Raw genomic sequence first — 20,027 nt, 5'->3', positions numbered from 1 at the left:
GTTTTTATTTTTACACGAATAGAAGCAGTGTACCATGATGGCTATGAAAATCGACTGGAATTTAAAGCCCAACTCTACATTTAACTGTAAGGTTAGACAAGTTAATCTCCAAATTTTTCTAATTAGGAAAAAAAGATACTGGTTAGGGCTCTCCAGAGAAGCAGAGGCAGTTGGAGAGACGGGTAGGTTAGGAATCCACTCGTGAGGTTACGGAGGCTGAGACACCCCAAGACCTGCAGGGGGCTGCTGGAGACCCAGGAGCATCGATGGGGTAGCTCCAGTCTGCAAGCCAACAGGCCCGGGACCCAGGAAAATTCAGTGTTTCAGTCCAAAGGCAGAATGAGACTGACACCCCAGTTCAACAGTCAGGCAGGAGTTCACTGTTCCTTGGCCTTTTTGTCCTATGCAGTCTCAGCTGCGACCCATGCACGTGACGGTGAGGAACCCAAGCACTTTACTCAGTCTACTGACTCAGATGGCCATCTTGCCCAGAATAATATTTGACCATATATCTGGACACCCTGTGGCTCAGTCCAGTTGACACATAAAATCAAACATCATTAGCAAGGATAAGATCATACTTGATGTTGTAGAGTTGGCCTCATTCCTCCTGGGATGAGAGAATGAGGCCTCATTCTCTCTGGGATGCAGACCAGAGCTCAAAGGAGCCCCAGACCTATTTGCTTCTATTTTACCCACTAGAGGGTAAGGGAAACATCCCAGAGAAGGGTTCTGCTGGGGTCTTAGGCCACTTGCTGTCCATCCCTGGGCTAGGGGCTCTAACCAGGGAGATGGGCTCAGAGATTGCCATTCAGCCTGATTCAAAGTCATACCCATGGCTGGTGGCAGGATGCTGGGATGAGCAGACAGAACCACAAGTTCCTCTGCCCACATTTTCAATACCGTTATTGTCCACGTGCTTGTCTTTGTCAGTTGCAATGCATCATTCCATATGGGACTACCTCAGTATCTTCATAAGTCTGAACTGGACGAGGGGTTAGGCCGGACCCAGACTCCTGAGAAAGGAGCATCTCCAAGGCTGGGGTCAGAGCTTGCTGAAAAACAGATTCCCAGACCCCACATCAGGGAAGACAGTTTCAGTAGATCCGGGGTGGGGCCAGGGAATCTGGATTTAGCTCCAACACCCCCAGTGATGTTGATAGTGTGCCAGGCTTGGGGGCCTATGGGCTCACCCAGCCCCTCAAAGCAGGTGTTTCTGCATGGACGACGGTCCCAGCCCTACTCAGACACCATCTGGAAGGGGGCCCGGCACTTCTGGACTGCCTGGCTGAGACCGCGGTCTGCCCTCCAGCACCAGCCCTCCCAGTCCTGCCCTCTGGGCCTGTCATAGCCTGGCTGTACTCAGTGGAGGAAGAGCCCTCAGGATTTGAAGGTGGTGGTCACGCTAGAGGCCGTCTCCTCGCCCCTGCAGTTTTTTCCTAAGTGCTGGGTTCCTTCAACTGGTCGCAGGGATCGTGGACATGCCTCAGCAGCGGACAGTAACGTTCTCACCTCAGACCAAGCCAGCATGCGCCATTCCTCCCCTGGGCCACCCCAACAACCCAGAATTCGCCTCCGCCTCCCACCCCCTCCACCAGAGTCTTCTGAGTCATGAGTCGGGTGGTGTCCCTTGCTTGCTTTCCAGAGTCTCTCCTACCGCGCTCAGGGCCTTACGCGCCGGGCCTCCTTGCCCTTTCCCTCCCAGGCTGTCTCTGCCTCACCGCCCGCTTCTCCGAGGTCCCACGGCCAGTTGCTATCCAGCACCTCGGACAGCTCCAGGGAAGCGCGCCGGTCCGAGCGTAGGTGCACCGCCCCGAGGCTCTCAGGCTCAGCCCAGTGGCTCCTGGGGTCTCCTCTCCACGGACTCCTGCCCCGGGCAGGCCCCCTGCGGGCCCCCCATCTCGAGCTTCCGAGAGCTCCGGGAAGTGCTCGCGGCGCCGGGCGGGACTTGCTGTGGGCGCGGCGTTCGCTCGCTTCCGGCTCCCGCAGCCGCGGGGAGGAGGCGGGGTGGCTCCGCGCTGCGGGTCCCTCGGCCCTGCGGCCCGGCTGGCGGTGGACGCGGTGTCACGGCCGGCCCCCTCGGGCCTTCCTCCCACAGTCCGCACGACCCCTGACCGCAGAGCTACGTCCGTGCGCCAAGAGGGCGTCCCCCGCCCGCTGGGCCCAGGGACCCGACGGCCGCAGGCCAGGTTCCCAAATCATGCTTCTTCCACCTCATTTTCGGGAGTCCGCTGGAAGAGTTGACAATCCCGGGAAAGGCCGGGTTTCGCTTTGGAAGAAGTTCGTCTGGGAGTGTGCGGGCGGAGCTCGTGAAGTCCGGACCGCTGTGCCCCTGAGGGGAGCCCCCGGCCCCGGGCACGGCCCCATCCGCGCCGCTGGGGTGTGTTTCCCTGAGACCTCTCCAGGGATCAGCACGACGTCCTCGTCTCGCCGACGCCAGCGCTGTCACCCGCTGTGACCTCACCTGCCACTCCGTCTGCCAAGGGCACCAGGCCAGGCTCTCCTCTTCCGGAGGAGGGGACCCAGGGACACGGTACTCCCCTCTCGAGCCCCGGGCTGTGTCCCTTTGGCCACGGTCCTGACCTGGGCATCTGTTATTCAGTGTGCGGCCCAATTCCCTCCCCGCTGCCCTGCTGCCTCGCCCCAAGGATCAGCCAGATTCTGGGTCTCAGGGGAAACTGAAGGCTAGTCCTCAAAGAGGACAGGTTTTAACAGATTTTTTAAATTTTTGTTTTAATTTTAAAGGTTTATTTGAGCAAAAATCATTTGGAATCAAGCAGCTCCAGACCGGAAGTGGTTAGGAGGGCTCCCAGATTTCTTTTTTTTTAACGACACTGCCGGTTGGGGGCGGGGGGGGTGGGGGGGAGAGGGGGTGGAGACAGGTAGTGAGTTGGAGATCGACTTGTACACACTGTTATATTTGAAATGGATAAACAGCAAAGACCTACTGAATAGCACAGGGAATTCTGCTCAATGTTATGTGGCAGCCCAGATGGGAGGGGAGTTTGGGGGAAAGCTAATACATGTATATGTATGGCTAAGTCGCTTTGCTGTCCACCTGAAACTATCACATTGTTAATAGGCTATACCCCAATACAAAATAAAATGTTGAAAAACATTTTTTAAAAAGAAAGAAGATGAAAAAATAATAACATTTTGGGAGTTTGTTCCCTTCTCACACACTTCCTTTCCCTGACCTTGATCCCTGCGTAACCTCATCCAAGACACGGGGTTTAATTCCCTTGTTCCCTGAATTAAAGAGATGAAGCGCCTTCCCCAGGTCTCTGCATGCTCCGGTTCAGAGGCTGCTGTCATCTGCTGCCTCCCCTTCTGGCTTCAGCTCAGAGTGAGGAGGAGATTCCAGGGCAGGAAATCCCGGAAGAGGCAGAACCCCAGTGTGTCCAGGCGACAAATGCCTCAAGTCTCCGATGGTGGGGCCAAGGACCTGCCGGACTGTGCAGAAGCCATCAGGGTTCCCAGCTGGCAGGGCTGCCACAAGAGACCTGCCCGCACCAGGCGATTCCTGGGGAGGAGAGGAACCAAGACCTTGAGATGGGAAGCAAAGCCAGCCTCACCGCCAGCCTGTGACCCGCCAGGGAGACCACACAAGAGAGAGGTTGGGCGCGGTGAGCCCGGCTGTTTGAGCCACTCCAAATCTAGCAGGCGTGGGGAGCCCCAGCCTGGGAACCAGCTCTCCACCAGCCTGTGGGACTCAAGGCCTCCCCGCACTGGCCAAGGCCTGGAGCGGCAGAAGCTTCCCGTTAGGGGAGAAGCCTCACCAGTGCGTGCAGGAGAGTTTTCGGATAGACATCGGACTAGAGGATCCACACTGGCAGGAAGCCATCTCGTGTAGCCAGCGCGGGAAAGCCTTTGTGCACAGCTCCCAGGTCACGCAGCCCCCGCGGTTCCACAGCAGAGAGAAGCCGGTTACGTGTCCGCGGTGCAGCCCTTCCTTCAGCCAGAGCTCCAGCCTCACTCAGCACCAGCGGGGCCACCCCGGGGAGGAGCCGTATGCCTGCCAGGAGTGCGCGGCGCCTTCAGCATTAGCGCCTTCCTCAGCGAGCATCCTCACCGGGGAAAAGCCCTCTGAGTGCAGCCGCACCTTCAGGGCCCTGTCGGACTTCTTCCGGCACCAGTGGGTCCACACTGCGGAGAAGTTTTTCGCTGTGCTAAGTGAGCAGGGCCTTCCTCTGAGCTCGCACCTGAGCCAGGGCAGGTAGGTTCATGACGCAGAGTGAACCAAGACAGCCAGTGGGGGGGGGGGGGGGGGCGGTGGCGACGGGGGGGGGCGGGGGCCGTTGCACTGGGGCCTCTGCTGCACCGAGCTGACCCTGCACGGGAGGGCTCTGGGGACACTGCGGACGCCTGCGGTGCTTTGGTGCAGGCGTGCAGAGAGCAGCGCTCAGGCGCGCCCTGAAGCTGGCTCCGGCACCTGCACCCCAGTTAAGACGCCTGTGCTGGCTCCCTCGCCCGCAGCCCTGCCGGGCCTTCACTGCCCCCTGGGCCGCCCGGTAACAGTGCGAACAGAGTTCCACTGGCTCCCCCTGGCAAGCGGGACGGGAGGTTGCGGCAAGGCGGCAGCGCCCTTTCACTCGCCGGGAGATCTGACAAATATGCTGTTGAAACGAGCTCCGTGGTCCCCCTGATGGCAGCCCTGAGAAAGGCCTAGACCAGAGGTCGGGCAATGGGGAAGAGCACTACAGTACACACCCTTCAAGCGCCCAGTGGGCTTTGCATACGTGCGGACGACGAACTCTTTCTTTACCCAAAATTTGCCGGCGCCGACGGTGCGGGGGGTGCGGAGGGGTGAGCCGCGAGGGGCGGGGACGCCGAATCGAACTCTAGCTGGACCAACTCTTCACTGTATTTTGAGGTTTGTACTGTGTTTTCAGCCTCGTGGGTCCTTTTTGGTCATGGGGCTGGTCGAATAATGCAGGGCGTAGTCCCTGGCTTGGAGAACATAGTTGAGAAGTGGCGGCCGTGTCGGGAAGGTCATGTTTTCAGATAAGGCCCCTTGTCTGTCTCTTGGTGTCTGGTGGGAACGAAGGTTCTGGTGTGGGAGATAGGATTTGCGTGGTTGGAGTATTTCTTTTGGGAACAGTGGTCCTCCAAAATATTGCAGGTTTTCCCTTAGGATGTGTCTTGAATGCTATTTCTAGTTTTTAGGTCATCCTATTGAGATGTTTTCGTTTTTACGTGTGCTTTATGATTTGTAAAATGTTACACATAAATAGTGCAGTGCAGGATTGGGCATGTATTCAGTGTTTACTGATGCAGGAAATGCCTCAGACACAGGCTCCTGAGGATGGGCTGGTGGGAGACAGATGCAGGGAGCCCCGTTTGTTGGAGATTCTGGGAGAGTGTCCAGAGGGGCCCCCGGGGACAACGGGGAGTCCAGGGCTGTAAGAGTCTCGGGCTGCAGGTACTTTGGATCCCGGCGATGGTCCAGCTTCTGCCCTTTGGGCCACGTGGCTTATGTCTGTATTCTGCCCTCTGCCCTTGCATTCTGAAGCTGTTTCTGAGCCCAAAAAGACAACGTCTAGGCAGTTGGTGGGGCTTCAAACTACCTGTTCCCTCCCCTCCTGGCCTTTTTGCTGCCCAGCTGCCCGTCAGAAAGCCTGTCCACTGTACTTGGCTCCTTCATCCCTCCCCCCGCACCATGGCAGGTCTGCAGGCTCCAGCACTCTGGGCAGTAAGAGGGAGCTGGAAAAGCCAGCGGGCTTCATTAACCTCTGTGTCCTGCACCTGCAGTGACCAGCAGCAGCGTTCCAGTAGTGCCTGTTCCACTGACTGGGCCCTGGAAGGCGGAAGGCGCAGAGCAAAGGTGCTGACCAGGTTTCTGTCTCTCTCGGTTGTTAATGTCAGAAGAGGTGATGGACCCAGGGCAGGGCTCTCCAAGGAGAGTGTGGCTGAGGGCAGGCAGGAGAGGGATTTGCACTGTTCCCCAGGGGATGTGAGTGGAGGAATAGACCCATGTGTGGTTGGGGCCACAGGCCAGGCTGAGTTCAACTCTCCCTGCCTTGGGCTGGCCCAGCCCTGGCAGCACTGAAGCCCCTCCACTCCTCTGGGCGCTGGCCAGCTCTCTGGGGCCCAGAGCCTAGACATGGAAACCAGGTGGACCCCCTACCCACTCACAGAGCAAGTGACACTGGCTTGGGTAGCATGTGGGGTCAGGGGGTTGCTACTGGAACCCCAGGACTCTGGGTTTTCTGGTGGTCAGGGAGGTCTCTGTCCCCTGCCCACCTCTCATCTCTGCAGGCCCTTGTGGCATCAGGCTCCGACTGCTCAGGTCTGACATCATCTCAGCCCGGGCTGCAGAGGACACAGCCCTATATCCCCACAGCTGCTGCACAAACCCTAGAGAGTCAGGTCACAGGCCCATCCTGGGGAAGCTGGTGGTATTGGTTCCAGAATGATCTAAGAAAGAAAGGGCAGGGGCACGCCCCAGAAAGAAGGGGTCCCAAGCAGAAGCAAACAACAGGCCCCCTAGATGCACCCCTGATCCTGCTGGAGAAGAAAAGCCAGTGCACATCCCACGAGGAAGCCATCGCTAGAGCCCGAATGAGAAAGCTCGCTCTGGCACCTGGTTGTGGAAGCGACAGATACATGATGGGACCCCGTGGGGACGTCTGGAGGAGGATACCCTCCACCATCTGCGTCCTGGGACGTCAGCGTTGGCCTCTTTGGCGCCATCAGAAGGCAGACTCAGCGTGCAGTTTATGGTCTCCTTTGGGGCTTGCAGGGGAGACAGGCTTAATCCATTTCTACAAGCTCATCAACAAGCTCTGTTTGTCAGGACTTCACTTTTTTGATAAAACTTGACAAAGCACATTTTCCCTATTATATAAACAGAATATATTGTAGAGAATATGGGAAATGCAGAAAAGTAGAGAGAAATCACACTAGTTCACATCACATGGCAGAACCATACCTTTTAACTTTTTATATCTATACAAATTCTTTTTTCCCAACATCTTTTTAGGATGGATTGCATCCATTATGCCTCTTAGCTCCATAACCCTTTAGTGTGTGTTCCCTACACTCAGGGATGTTCTCTTACAGACCCACAGTGCAGGCACCAAGTCCGGGTAACTGGACACCAACACAACGCCCAGCCAAGTGGGGCCTCTCATCCTGTCCATGGTATATTCCCTTCAACCCAGCATCCAGCGGGGTCACATCTAGTCTCTGGTTGCCATGTGTCCTTAGGAATCTTCAGTGTGGAGCAGTTCCTCAGCCTTTCTTTTCTCCCCAGAGATGGTTTATTAGTTGCAGGGGAAACATGGTGTCCACAGTCAGAAAACCAGACAGGAGGGACCATGTGATCAAAATGATCTCTAGCCAGTGATGAGCTGGTGGACACCATGTGGCTACATGTGACACCCAGAGGACACATTGTTGCAGGATTCCAGCAGGAGAGGCATGACCTGTGTCCAGTGATGAGGGAGGGGAAGGGAATGGGCCAAAGCTCAGAGCGAGGCAGCAGCAAGCCGGGCAAGGTCAAGGACTGGTGACTGGTTTCACAGCTAGGGGAGCTGGAGGAAGAAGCACAACTGGAGAGGGGGTAAAGGCTGGGGGCCAGCGTTGGGCTGAGGGAGGGAAGGCCTGCTGTCAGCCGCCCACTGGGCCTGTGTGCTGAGTGGGCTGAGAGCGTGGGTGGCTGCCAGAACAGAGCAGAGGGGCAGTGCCAGGGGCCTGGGTAATTTCAAAGGCTCTGTGTGCTGTGGGGGTCCCAGAAGGAGGGGTTGCTGAGGAGCAATACAGGAGCATCTAAAGGAAAGTGCCTGGAGCATGGAGAGACAGCCCAGTGCCGCGCTGGGCACAGGACATTCGCCACCCAGGCCCAAACCCGTGTCTGAGGCTGACGCTGGAAAGGTTTCTTGGCCGGGGTTCAACACAAGACCCTGTGTTGATCCATTCTGCACACAGGCCCACCGCATAGCCTATGGGGCTCAGAGAACAACCGCCCTCCAGACCTGAATCCTGCCCACAGGCTCTTGAGCCCGCAGGGGAGACCCCAGTCCTGGCCAGCACCTCCCCTCAGCGTAGGAGAGACGCCAGGAACCGACCGGCCAGGCTGTGACCCGGCTCGTGCAACCAGAGGAAACCGTGAGATAGCAAAGCCCTCAAGTGTGTGGTCGCAGCGGACCAGCGGGGAGGGACCAGCCTGGGACACAGGGCAGGAGGGAGGAGGGGGTCCACCTGCCAGGACCAGCCGCCCTGAGACTCCGGCGTCCTGCCCTCCGGCGTCCTGCCCTCGGCGGATCTCCGTGGGGAGGGCGGCCCAGGGGTCTCTCCGCCTCTAACTGCCTCTTCCCCCGGGCGCTCCCGCTTTCTCCACGAGCGCCGGTCTCCTCCGTCGGTGCCTTCGCCCACTGCGCAGTCAGCAAGGTCGCCATCCCGAGTGACGACCCCGGCCTCGGGCCCGGACCCGGTGGAGGCCACGGGGCCGGCCGGGAGGGCTCGCGCGGGAAGGGGAGGGCCCGGGAGGCCTCCCGGAGGTCTGCGGAGGGAAGCCCAGCAGGGGCGGGAGCGGTGAATGTGAAAGTGTACAGACAACCGCCGAGGGTCGTGCACGCGAGGCTAGGGAGCCCGGCCCGGACTCGCGCAGGCAGGTCAACGCCCCCCACGGCTCCAGCTGCTGCCCGCGTCCCCCAGGGCAGCCGAGTGCCGGTCCTCCGGCGCCTAGAGCGTCACCGGAACTGCCTCTGCCACCTGGGAGGGCGCTTCTTCCCGCGAGCGGAGGGGCTCCGGGTGAGTGCGGGCGAGCCTGGGGCTCGGCGGGGAGAGCGCGGGGTGCGGACGCCCGGCCGCGCAGGGGCAGGAGACCGAGACAGGTCCGGGGGGCCGGGCACCGGGATCCTTGTCTGTCCCCGGCTGTGCTTGTGAGAGGGCTCACGTCCCGGAGGAGACCGGAGGCGGCGGGCGGCTCTAACCTCGTCGGGGCCAGAGAGAGCCTCCCCCTCCCAGGGTGACGCCCCGGGACAGCCTCGTCCGTCCCCTGAAGTGGACAGTCTGCCTGTAACGCCTTTGTAAATAGTTGAATTACCAGCAGTGCAGTGCGCCTTGTCCTTTCCCAATGCTGCATGAAGGTGCTTGTTCCCTAATTGTCTCAGTGCTCCTAAGGGGCCACTGCTTTTAAGCCTTTGCTACTTTTAGACTGAAACATATTTTAAATTTCATTTTTAATTGCCTGCCACGTGGAACAATGTGGGACCTGTGTTTAAAATATATATATATTGGCTGCTTGTTTTTCTTCTTCTCTGGTTACCTGCTCGTAACTTTTACTAGTTTTTCATGCTTTCTTATGTATATATAATGAGATATCTTGAGGCTATGAATCCTTATCTGTGTTGCAGGTATCTCTCCCGTTTGTTTGTTTGTTAATCTGTTTTTTATTCCAAATGTCCTGTGTTGTTAAGTCTGTTAGACTTCATCTTTGGTGTCACGCTTAGCAAAAGCATTCCTCAATTCAAAATTACACCATGCAGATCACTTTTTATTTTTTTGGTTTCATGTTTTTATATTCAGATCTTTTATCAAGAAAAAATTTAAATACAAAGAAATGTCTCCAGACATTTATGCAGGTGTGCGTGCTAGGTCTCTTTGCAACCCCATGGACCATAGCCTGCCAGGTTCCTCTGTCCATGGGATTCTCCAGGCAAGAATACTGGAGTGGGTTGCCATGCCCTCCTCCAGAGGAACTTCTCCAAGGATGGAACATGCATCTTTTATGTCTCCTACCCTGGCAGATGGGTTCTTTACTGCTAGCACCACCTGGAAAGCCCAAGGACTGCTTAAAGGCGCTGGTTCGTCCCTCGTGGATCTGAGACCACAGCAGGCAGCTGACAGGTGCTGCCTCATCGGTCTGGGCTCCTCATCTGCTGGGAGGCTGGGGTGAGGGGAGCTAGCGTGGCCTAGACAGAGTTCCCACTAGTTTGTGGGGTGTCTGCTTATTCAGGACCTTGGTTTATAGTGAAGTGGTTCCTCCAGGGCAGGCTCTGAACCTCCCTTCACTGAAGGAGCTTTGACTTCCCCCCTGTCATTTTCTCCCCTTTTTCCTCTTTCTCCCTGGCAGGGGTCCCACTGTGGGCATTCCTGCAGGAAGCAGCAAACAGAGCCCGGCCTGGATCTCCAGACCACCACGGAGAGGGCTGCCCTGATGGACACATGCACAGGTGAGGGGGGTGGGGTGGCCCGGCCCAGAGGGCTGTCCTGGACTAAGGGATGTGGGGACAGCTTAGGAGTTGGAGCTTCCCCATCGACCTGCCTGGCGGCTGTGGAGATGTCACTGGACTCTGGCAGCTTCTGACACTCACAGTGCCCCACGTTCATGCCTTTGGGCTCCCTGCACCCCACCTCCTTTGCCTTCCAGGCCACTTTTTTTTCCATAATATTCGCTCGTTCAGCTGCACCGGGTCTTAGTTGTAGCACACGCGATCTTTTAGTTGCTGTGTGTGAACTCTCAGTTGCGGCAGGCGGAGTCTAGTTCCCTGACCAGGAGTCGAACCCGAGCCTCCTGCATTGGGTGTGTGGAGTCTTTTCTCCTAGCCACACTCTGCAGCACGCTCTCTCTCTGGAACCCCAACCTGGATACCTCTGAGAACAAGAATTTTGTTTTTCAAATTGTAGTTGACTTACAATGTTGTTAGTTTCAGGTGTACAGCAGAGTGATTCACTTATATGTATATTCTTTCTCATGTTTTTTTCCATTATATGTTATTGTAAGATATTGAATATAATTCCATGTGTTATACAGGAGGACCTTGTTTATCCCTTGGGTTGCCCAAATAATTTGGATTTTTGGTAAGATGTTACAGAAAAACTTGAATAAACTACTTGGCAAATCCCAGGTTTTTTTGTTTATATTGGCTTCCTCTATTTTTTTTTTTACCAATATTTTATATATAGTAGTTTGTATCTGCTAATTCCAAACTCCTAATTTATGCCTACCCCCTTTGCTCCTTCTCCCTTTCCCCTTTGGTAATCATAAATTTGGTTTTGGTCTGTGAGTCTGTTTTGTAAATAAGTTCATTTGTATCAGTTTTTTGGATTCCACGTGTAAGTGATATCATGTATCTGTCTCTGACTCACTTCCCCAGCAAGATAGCATCTAGGTCCATCAGGTGCGGCAGATGGCATCATCTCCTGCTTTGTGGTTGAGTACTATTGCATTGTCTGTGTGCACCACACCTGTCATCTGTCGATGGACACTTAGGTTGTTTGCATGTCTTGATTGTGAACCCAGTGCTGCTGTGAACACTGGGTTGCGTGTATCCTTTTGAGTTTTCCCCAGATATATGTCAGAAGTGGGATTTCTGGATCATATGGTAATTCTGTTTTTGGTTTTTAAAGGAACCTCCATATTGTTTTCCATAATGTCTGCACCGGTTTACATTCCCACCAACAGTGTATGAGCCCCTTTCTCTACCCCGTCTCCAGCATGTTATTTGTAAACTTTTTAGTGATGGTCATTTTGACCAGTGTAAGGTCTTTCCTGTTGTTTTGGTTTGTATTTCTCTAATAATTACCAGTGTTGAGCATCTTTTCATGTGCCTGTTGGGCATCTGTGTGTCTTCTTTGGAGAAATGTCTATTTAGGTCTTCGGCCCATTTTTTGATTGAGCTGGTTTTTTGTAAATGAGTTGGATGAGCTGTTTGTATATTTTGTAAGTCCTTGTCAGTCACAACACTTGCAAATATTTTCTCCCATTTCTGTAGCTTGTTTTGATTATGGTTTCCTTTGCTGTGCAGAAGTTTGCAAGTTTGATTAGGTCCCATTTGTTTTTGCTTTCATTTCTTCTGCTTTGGGAGACTGACGTAACGAAACATTGCTATGGTTTATGTCAGAATGTTTTGCCTGTGGTCTCCTCTAGGAGTTTTACGGTATCACATCTTATATCTAAGCCTTTAGGCCATTTTGAGTTTATTTTCGTGTATGGTGTTAGAGAATGTTCTAAACTTCGTTGATTTACATGCAGCTGTCCAGCTTTCTCAGCACCACCCTATGGGTGCTCTGGGATGGAGGCTTCTCTGCTGGAGGTGGCCTGTGGCTCTGGGACATTGAGCAGCCTCCCTGGCTTTCCCCACTTGGTACCAGTGTGACCAAAAGTGGGGTCGAGCTGCTCACCACCTCAAAAGCCAATAGAGGCAAGGGTGACAGAAAGGAAAATTTGCTTTATTTTGGATGCCAGCAACCTTGAGTTGGGAGGTGGGGGCAGTCAAGGCCACAGTGTTGTCTCAGGGAGTCCAGGATCTGAGAAAGAGGCTGGATCCCAGCATGTGCCATCCGCAGTGCTTACCCCTGCATCCCCGGACCTCTGCTTTGTTTCCTCCTGCTCTGCTGCCAACTGCTCTCTGGGCTCCAGTCCATATGGCCAAACCAGGGAGTTACCAGAGCCTGACTGAGGGTCTGTCCCCAGGCCTGAGACTGGGCAGACTGAGATTAGAGGCTTGGGCTTTTCTGGAGTCTCAGGAAAGGACACTGACCACCCTCCCCCGGTCCCTCATCCATCCTGAGACAACAGGGGTTAGAGGTGGAGAACTGGGCAAGATGAGGACAGGCAGGATAACAGGCTTGCTGTCAGCTCTGTCAGCACACAGCTCTCCAGCACCACCTCTGTGTCCTTAGCTGAGTTCTCTTCTGAGTTGTGTATCTCTGCCCTCTTTTCCAGCTTTCCAGGCATCGAAAGGAAGCCACCAGGCTTCCTGCTGTGCAGCTTCAGCAGCTGAGCACAGGGCTCAGAGTGCAGAGCTGATGCCTCGGCAGGTGGCCCTGAAAGAAGGGGGCCATGGAGAGGCCACGCCAGGACTGTTACAGGGTCCTTCCCAGACACTGGGGCTTCCGGACCCTTGTGGGAATGAGGAAGCTGCAGAGAGACCCAGAGGTTCCCCTCGGAGACATGAGGTTCATGAGGACAGAGTGTCCAGGTCAGAGGTCACTCTGAACACAGCGTCTGCAGTTGATGGGAGAGGCCCCTGGAAAGGGCGGCCTTACCGATGCAGCACCTGTGACAGGAGCTTCAAATGCTATTCAGACGTGGTGAAGCACCAGAGCATTCACTCTGGGGAGAAGCCCTACGAGTGCAGTGACTGCGGGAAAGCCTTCATCCACAGCTCCCATGTCGTCAGGCACCAGCGCATTCACAATGGGGAGAAGCCTTACCTCTGTAAGGAGTGTGGGAAAGCCTTCAGCCAGAGCTTCAACCTCATCAGACACCAGAGGATCCACACAGGAGAGAGGCCGTATGAATGTGCTGAGTGCGGCAAGTGCTTCAGTCAGAGGTCAGATGCTACGAAGCACCAGAGGATCCACACAGGGGAGCGGCTCTACGGGTGCAGCGAGTGCGGGAAAACCTTCATCCATAGCTCAAACGTCGTCCGGCACCGAAGGATCCACCACAGAGAGAACCCCTACGAATGCAGAGAGTGTGGGAAAGCCTTCAGCCAGAGCTCCAACCTCATTCAGCACCAGCGAGTCCACACGGGGGAGAAGCCCTATGCCTGCCAGGAGTGCGGGCGCGCCTTCAGCCGCAGCTCCTTCCTCAGTGAGCACCGGCGCATCCACACTGGGGAGAAGCCCTATGAGTGCGGCGAGTGCGGCCGCTCCTTCAGGGCCCTGTCGGGCTTCTTCCGGCACCAGAGGATCCACACTGGGGAGAAGCCCTTCCACTGTGCGCAGTGTGGCAGGGCCTTCCGCCTGAGCTTTCACCTTATCCAGCACCAGCGAGTTCATGGCACAGAGTGAACCTGCTGTGGTGTGAACGTAGAGTAAAAGTTGAGTAAACAAGGCTGGAGGGTGGGTAGCACGCCCTTCAGTCTTTGCCAGCACCCCGAGGCTCGTGCGCTGTGCTCCGCGGGCCACAGGAAGATAACACTGTTTTGTGGTCTGTGAGCTGCCCGTGGACACCCGAAGTCTACCACTGCCTCCGGGAGCAGCGGAAAGGAAAGAGGCTAGGGAACGAGACTTGATGCTGACACGTGCTTCTGAAACTGCTGTACTTCATTTTCACAGCACTGGGGTTTCCTGGAGTATACTTTACATGTGGTGCAATGCCCAGCTCTTAAGTGTTTGGTTATATAACAAATACAACCTGTTCTAACCTTTATGACTACCACACTATCAAGATGCTGACTATTTCCATTAACCCAGAAAGACTCCTCGGGCCCCTCATCCTTAAAAGCAACCAACAGTGTTGTTTTTTCACTATAGTTTTGCTTGTTCTGAAATGTTACGTAAATAGTGATATAATTTATACTCTTTATGTATTTTTCCCTGTGCTTAAGTTTTGAGGTTTATCCGTGCATCAGAAGTTTGTTTTTGTTTTTTTTGCGTTCATAGCACTTTTGAAAAGTGGTCACTGTTGATGATCTAATACCTCAGACGTCACGCTACGGCAGCTTTACAGACACCTGTAAATGTTACTCGCCAGATAGGAAGGGAGAGGTGTCTTTGTTGGGGATGCTACTCTGAGTATCATAAAACTCTGCCATAACAAACTGAGTGAGGTCATGTTACTAAAAGCTGACTGTAATGTAACCTGGCCACAAGTCCTGGGGGTCCAGCTGCAGGACCCAAATCTGTAGTGGCCAGGCTGTGGTTTGTTGCCCCTTCAACAAACCCATGAAGTTCCCTTCATGGGAACTGTCTGCTCCAGATTAACTCCTGACTGAATTATGTGGGTCCTGTAGCTGGCTGGGATTTCCAAAACAGTGGTTCAACTCGAGGGCTTCTGTTGGTACCTGTTTGTTTTATGGTGTCCGCTCAGGTGACAGGGCTGTGGAGCCTGTAGGGGCAGAGGTGCTCTCAGAGTGGATTCAGTGGCTCCACAGCACTGGGTTGCCGGCTCCTGGGCCAAAGTGAGGTGGAAAGCCGAGCCTGGGACTCCCATGCAGAGCCAAGACCCGGGTTTGTGCTACCTCCCAGTTATAACAGCGCTCTAGAGGAAAGCTTGCCCTGCTTAGACTCTGGTGGCCCTGGATCATGAGGTCAAAGCAATGAATTTAAAGAAGTCACCAGGCACACAGGACAGCATCTCACTGACTGAGGGTTAGCAAAACCAGCAAAGAACAGATACAGACCACAAAGAACTGCAGATTATTGAAACTACCAGATAATGCAGGCGAGAGAACAGTTATGTGTGAATGTTTAAAGAAAATAAGACCTCTTCCTGCTAAAACCTGGAACAAGACAAGGATGCCCACTGTCACCATTTCTATTGTACATAGTACTGGAAGTCCTAGCCACAGCAGTCAGACAAGAAAAAGAAAACATATTGCAACTGGAAGATAAGAAGGAAAATTACCATTATATGCAGATGACATGATACTGTATATGCAAAGCCCTGAAGAGTCCACACAGAAACACTAGAACTGATAAAGTGAACAGAGTGACAGGATACAAAGTTAACATACAGAAACCTGTTGCATTTCTTTACACTAACAATGAAATACTGGAAAGGTGTTCATGTACTGTTGAAGCCTGGCTTGGAGAATTTTCAGCTTTACTTTGCTATTGTGTGAGATGAGGGCAATTGTGCGGTAGTTTGAGCCCCAGCAAGACGCTGGCAGGCGCTAGAGCAGTGGCTGCGCAGCTGGAGCGACTGTGAGGAGATACCCCACATCCAAGGGCACAGGAGAAGCCCCAGCAAGATGGTAGGAGGGGCGAAATCGTGTCTAGAATCAAACCCCATACCCGCCAGAGACGCTCAGAAGGCTCAAACAAACCTTGTACACACCAGGACCCAGCGACCCCACAGAGACTGAGCCAGAACTGTTTGAGTGTCTCCTGAGGAGTTCTGGGTCAGCAGTGGGCTGCCGCGGGGGCAGGGGCTCTGGGTGCAGCATACCTGGGTGTGGCATAAGCCCTCTTGAAAGAGGTCCCCATTAACCCCACCATAGAGCCGCTGGAATTTACACAGGACTGGGGAAACAGACTCTTAGAGGGCACCGTCAGAACCTTCTGCACCAGGACCCAGGAGAAAGGAGCAGTGACCCCAAAGAGACTGACTCAGACTTGCCCATGAGTGTCCAGGAGTCTCCGGCGGAGGCGGGGGTCAGTAGTGGCCTGCTTCAGGGTTGGGGGCCACTGAGTATAACTGTGTGCATGGGACCTTTTGAACGAGGTCGCCATTATCTTTCTTACCCCCACCATAGTTTGGCCTCAGGTCATATAACAGGGAGGAAGCACAGGGCCAACCCATCAACAGAAAATCGGATTAAAGATTTACTGAGCATGGCCCCGCCCACCAAAACAAGACCCAGTTTTCCCCCTCAGTCTCTCCCATCAGGAAGCTTCCATTAAAGGAGAGAATGTTTAAATTGTTATCTATATCCTGGAAGTTCCAGCCATTCTCAAGACCCAGAATCATCACCTTCAATGTTTAAGCCCAAGTAGACAACAGCCAGGGGCTTGCCAGGTGGCGTGATGGTGAAGAGTGCACCTGCCAGCAGGAGATGTGGGTTCAATCCCTGGGTGGGAAGATCCCCTGGAGAAGGAAATGGCAACCCATTCCAGTATTCTTGCCTGAAGAATTCCATGGACAGAGGAGCCAGGCGAGGTACTGTCTGCCATGGGGTCGCAAAGAGTCAGACACAACTGAGTAGCTGAGCACGAAGACAATGGCCAGCATGTCGTGCCAGCCTGCAGCTGACACTGGAGGGCCCAACCACTTGGATGGGCTTCCACGACTTCCGGTGGCCCCATGCAACCATCACAGTAACACGACTCTGCACTTTAAACAAGTTCACAGACTCAGGGAATGGAACAACATGAAGCAGAGTGAACAGAGAGAGACCCACACCTGGACACAAACACAATGAAAGCACAGACCAACAAGATGAAGACCTCGAGGAGCCAGAGAAAGACTCAGTCACACCATCAGCTCACTGCTCAAGACAACAGGAAGAGGCAGGAGACAGCGGGCCATGTCCTCAGAGCACTGAGAGAACACCTGTCCTAGAACTGGCTCCCAGCAGAACTACTTCTTTTAGATAAGGTGAAAACATGTATAAGGTGAGTAAAAACTCTGAGTTCATTATTAAGCAGTTTTCACTGGAAGGACTTCTAACTAAAGTTCCTACTAGAGAAAGAAGAACAATGATTTCCAAATGATGGCCTTCAATACCAGATGAATGGCTGATGTGACTGAAGAGCCACACTGTGTGAGGACGCACGCTGGGCCCTTCACAAGAGCACAGGGGCCAAAGGGACCCTCAGGCCCTAAAAGCCTCCTCTGTTGGGAAGAGCTGTAACACACTCCTCGAACACGACTGCAGTGACTTAGCAGCAGCAGCAGCAGAGTAGTTTAATGTAATTACTAAATATAAACAATGTATATGTTTCCAATTAAAGAAAAAATGCAACTTAAAATCAATAAAAACTTACTATATCAACTGAAAAATAGAAGAAAGATCTGAAGATAAAACTGATTGATCAGAGCAAGATGGCAGAAACCACCCAAAAAGGTTCATAATCACGGTAAACCTGACAAGACCAACGTCCAGTTGAAACAGGAAGGTTGGTGGGAGGAGCCTGTAACCCAGAACAGCAGCACCTGTGAAGACAATGTAGGCAGAGGCAGGGGTCCACCGAGGGGCCTCTGGAGGCGAGATGCCCACCCATTTGCTCTGTGAAATGCCGGAGGGGCTCTGGGGCTGGAGACAGCAGGTCTGCAGGGTTCTCACTGGAGAACAGGAACCATCTCGGACAAAAGACAAAGTCCTGCCGTCAGCACCAACCTCACGGGCAACCGCACTCAGCTGCTCCAGAGGCCGCAAGGCCCCTGTGCTCAGAACACCTGCCTCGTCTCCACGGGTGGACGACCAGCACCAGTGACCGAGGAGGTTCTCAATGTGCATACAAATTCAAAGCAAAGAGAAGGGACCTTTTGCAAACGCAAAGGAAACAGAGAGTGCAAGACGTGTAGAAAAGGTGAGCAAAGCGGGAGTCAGTACTCCTAAGGAGATAAGCAAGGAACTGTGTCCACTGAAAGAGAACAGCATGGGGCTGCCCTGGAGGTCCAGTGGTGAGGACTCCACTGCAGGGGGCACAGGTTTGATTCCTGGCCAGGGAACTAAGATCTTGCATCTCATGCAGTGCAGTCCCCACCAAAAGAGAACAGAATAGTATTTTTAAAGGAACAGTTTAAAAGAAAACAAATCTTAGAAACTACATATGGTAACCAAAATTAAAAACAAAGAAGATTGAGAGGTTGAGAGATAAAGTTGAGAAAATCTTTTTAAAGGAATAAAAAGACAAGGAGCTGGACAAGATAGAAAGATTATAACTAACAGGAGTCCTGGAGGCCGGGCTTCCCAGGTGGCCAGTGGTAAAGAATCTGCCATACGCAGAAGACGCAGGAAGATCCCATGGAGAAGGAAATGGCAGCCCATTCCAGTGTTCTTGCCTGAAAATTCCAGGGACAGAGGAGCCTGGCAAGCTACAGTCTGCCATGGGTTGCAAACGGTCAGACACGACTGAGTGAGCATGCAGGAATGGGGACGGTAGGAGAAACCAAAACAGTGGGAATGAAGTTATCAGGGAAACAATCTTAACTTCTTCCTCAGAACCGAGAGACACGAAACACCAAGGCTATAGCAGCTCCCAGTGCCCGCCACAAGCAGCAAAGGGAGACACACGGAGGTTCCGCGTGGAGAGAAGACAGCATCGGTGAGCAGACTGCACGGAGCCTCTGCAGTGCCTGGAGGCCAGGGACAGCCGCGCAGCGCTCCGACAGCCGCAACCGGAGGCGCTTCCCCACCTGCAGGCTCACACACATAGTCGGGAGTCCAGGGCGCGGCCACAGTGTCTCCCAACAGGCAGACTCATGCCCTTTTTTTCACTGCTGTTGATGAAGTTATTTGCAGCAGTCTACAAAAACAAGATCCCAGACATGGGGGCGGGGAGGGGAGATGGGAAGCGGGGGGAGGAGGGGTCCGGGGTTAGGGGTCCAGGAGACGGAACTTATTAGGGCTTCCCTGAGAGCTTAGTTGGTAAAGAATCTGCCTGCAATGCAGGAGACCCTGGTTCAATTCCTGGGCCGGGAAGATCACTAGAAAAGGGATAGGCTACCCACTCCAGGATTCTTGGGCTTCCCTGGTGGCTCACCTGGTAAAGAATCCGCCTGCAAAGTGGGAGACCTGGGTTCGATCCCTAGGTTGGGAAGATCCCCTGGAGAAGGGAAAGGCTGTCCGCTCCAGTATTCTAACCTGAAGAATTCCACGGACTGTATAGTCCACAGGGTTGCAAAGTCAGACACGACAGAGCGACTTTCACTTTTCAGGAGACGGGAAGGGGGTGGGGGTAGCTCAGGAAATGGAAACCACTGCAGACAGAGACCAGGGCAGGGAAAGCACCAGGGACAAGGAGGAGCTCCAGACCTGGAACTGAGTTCTCCCTCCAGCCTGCAGCCAGGATCCCTGCTTTCCTCCCAGACAGGATGCCCCCAACAGCACCAGAAGCCCCAGCCACAGGCTCCTCTGAGCTTCAGCGGGCCTGGGTGCAGAGGAGGGGGCCTCTTGAGACAGAGACCTATGAGCTACAAAGAAAAGCACCTGCCCCACCTGGAATTGTAAGACGACCCGCCTGCAGCTCCCGGAGCCTCAGGCAGACAGCGGACCAGCCTTGGCAGGACGCCCCACAGGTCATGCACCCCTGGGCCCCACAGACCCAGATCTCCCCCAACTCTGCTGAGACCAGGCCCTGAGGGCACAGACTCCGTGCCTCCAGCTGTGGGGACCTCGGCTGCTCGCTCAGGGGCACGTGGACCCACCCACCCACCAGGAAGAGACAGGCAGGGCCGGCACTCAGCCACCCTCCCGTCCATTCAGGTGAAGAGGTGCAGGGGATGGGGGGTGTCCCTACCCGGTGCTGGGACAGAGTGTGGGAGTGAGGGGGACAGGCCACACGTGGGACAGCCAGGCCAGGGGCGCCTGCCGGGACAGGGGACGCTTCAGAGCAAAGGGCTGGGCACCTGCCACCTCCTGTGTGACGACGCAGAAAACACTTCATTGTACAAAACTCCCCAA

The 20,027-nt window shown here is 54.3% G+C and overlaps 1 protein-coding gene across 1 annotated transcript; it reads left to right on the top strand.

The window, feature by feature from the left end:
* The first annotated feature begins 37 nt into the window (after positions 1-37).
* Positions 38-14,653, top strand: ZNF696 (zinc finger protein 696). The gene is made up of 10 exons (XM_070802999.1): positions 38-86; positions 1,313-1,393; positions 1,706-1,799; positions 1,881-2,189; positions 2,406-2,533; positions 3,661-4,216; positions 4,385-4,511; positions 8,119-8,754; positions 10,079-10,178; positions 12,674-14,653. Exons 1-10 carry the CDS (start codon positions 38-40, stop codon positions 13,744-13,746), a joined length of 3,153 nt encoding a protein of 1,050 aa, XP_070659100.1. The 3' UTR covers positions 13,747-14,653.
* The last annotated feature ends 5,374 nt before the right edge of the window (positions 14,654-20,027 follow it).

The sequence above is a fragment of the Bos indicus genome, chromosome 14, assembly GCF_029378745.1.
Source record: "Bos indicus isolate NIAB-ARS_2022 breed Sahiwal x Tharparkar chromosome 14, NIAB-ARS_B.indTharparkar_mat_pri_1.0, whole genome shotgun sequence".
In the NCBI taxonomy this organism is placed as follows: Eukaryota; Metazoa; Chordata; class Mammalia; order Artiodactyla; family Bovidae; genus Bos; species Bos indicus.
This window is presented reverse-complemented; position numbering and strand designations above follow the sequence as displayed.

What these genes read in the sequence shown, in the direction of transcription:
- ZNF696 (XM_070802999.1), top strand. Translation starts at nt 38, where the DNA reads ATGGCTATGAAAATCGACTGGAATTTAAAGCCCAACTCTACATTTAAC. An exon ending in GGAAGCGCGCCGGTCCGAGC is followed by an intron (nt 1,800 to 1,880) that starts GTAGGTGCACCG and finishes TGCCCCGGGCAG; the next exon opens with GCCCCCTGCGGGCCCCCCAT. An exon ending in ACCCGACGGCCGCAGGCCAG is followed by an intron (nt 2,190 to 2,405) that starts GTTCCCAAATCA and finishes AGACCTCTCCAG; the next exon opens with GGATCAGCACGACGTCCTCG.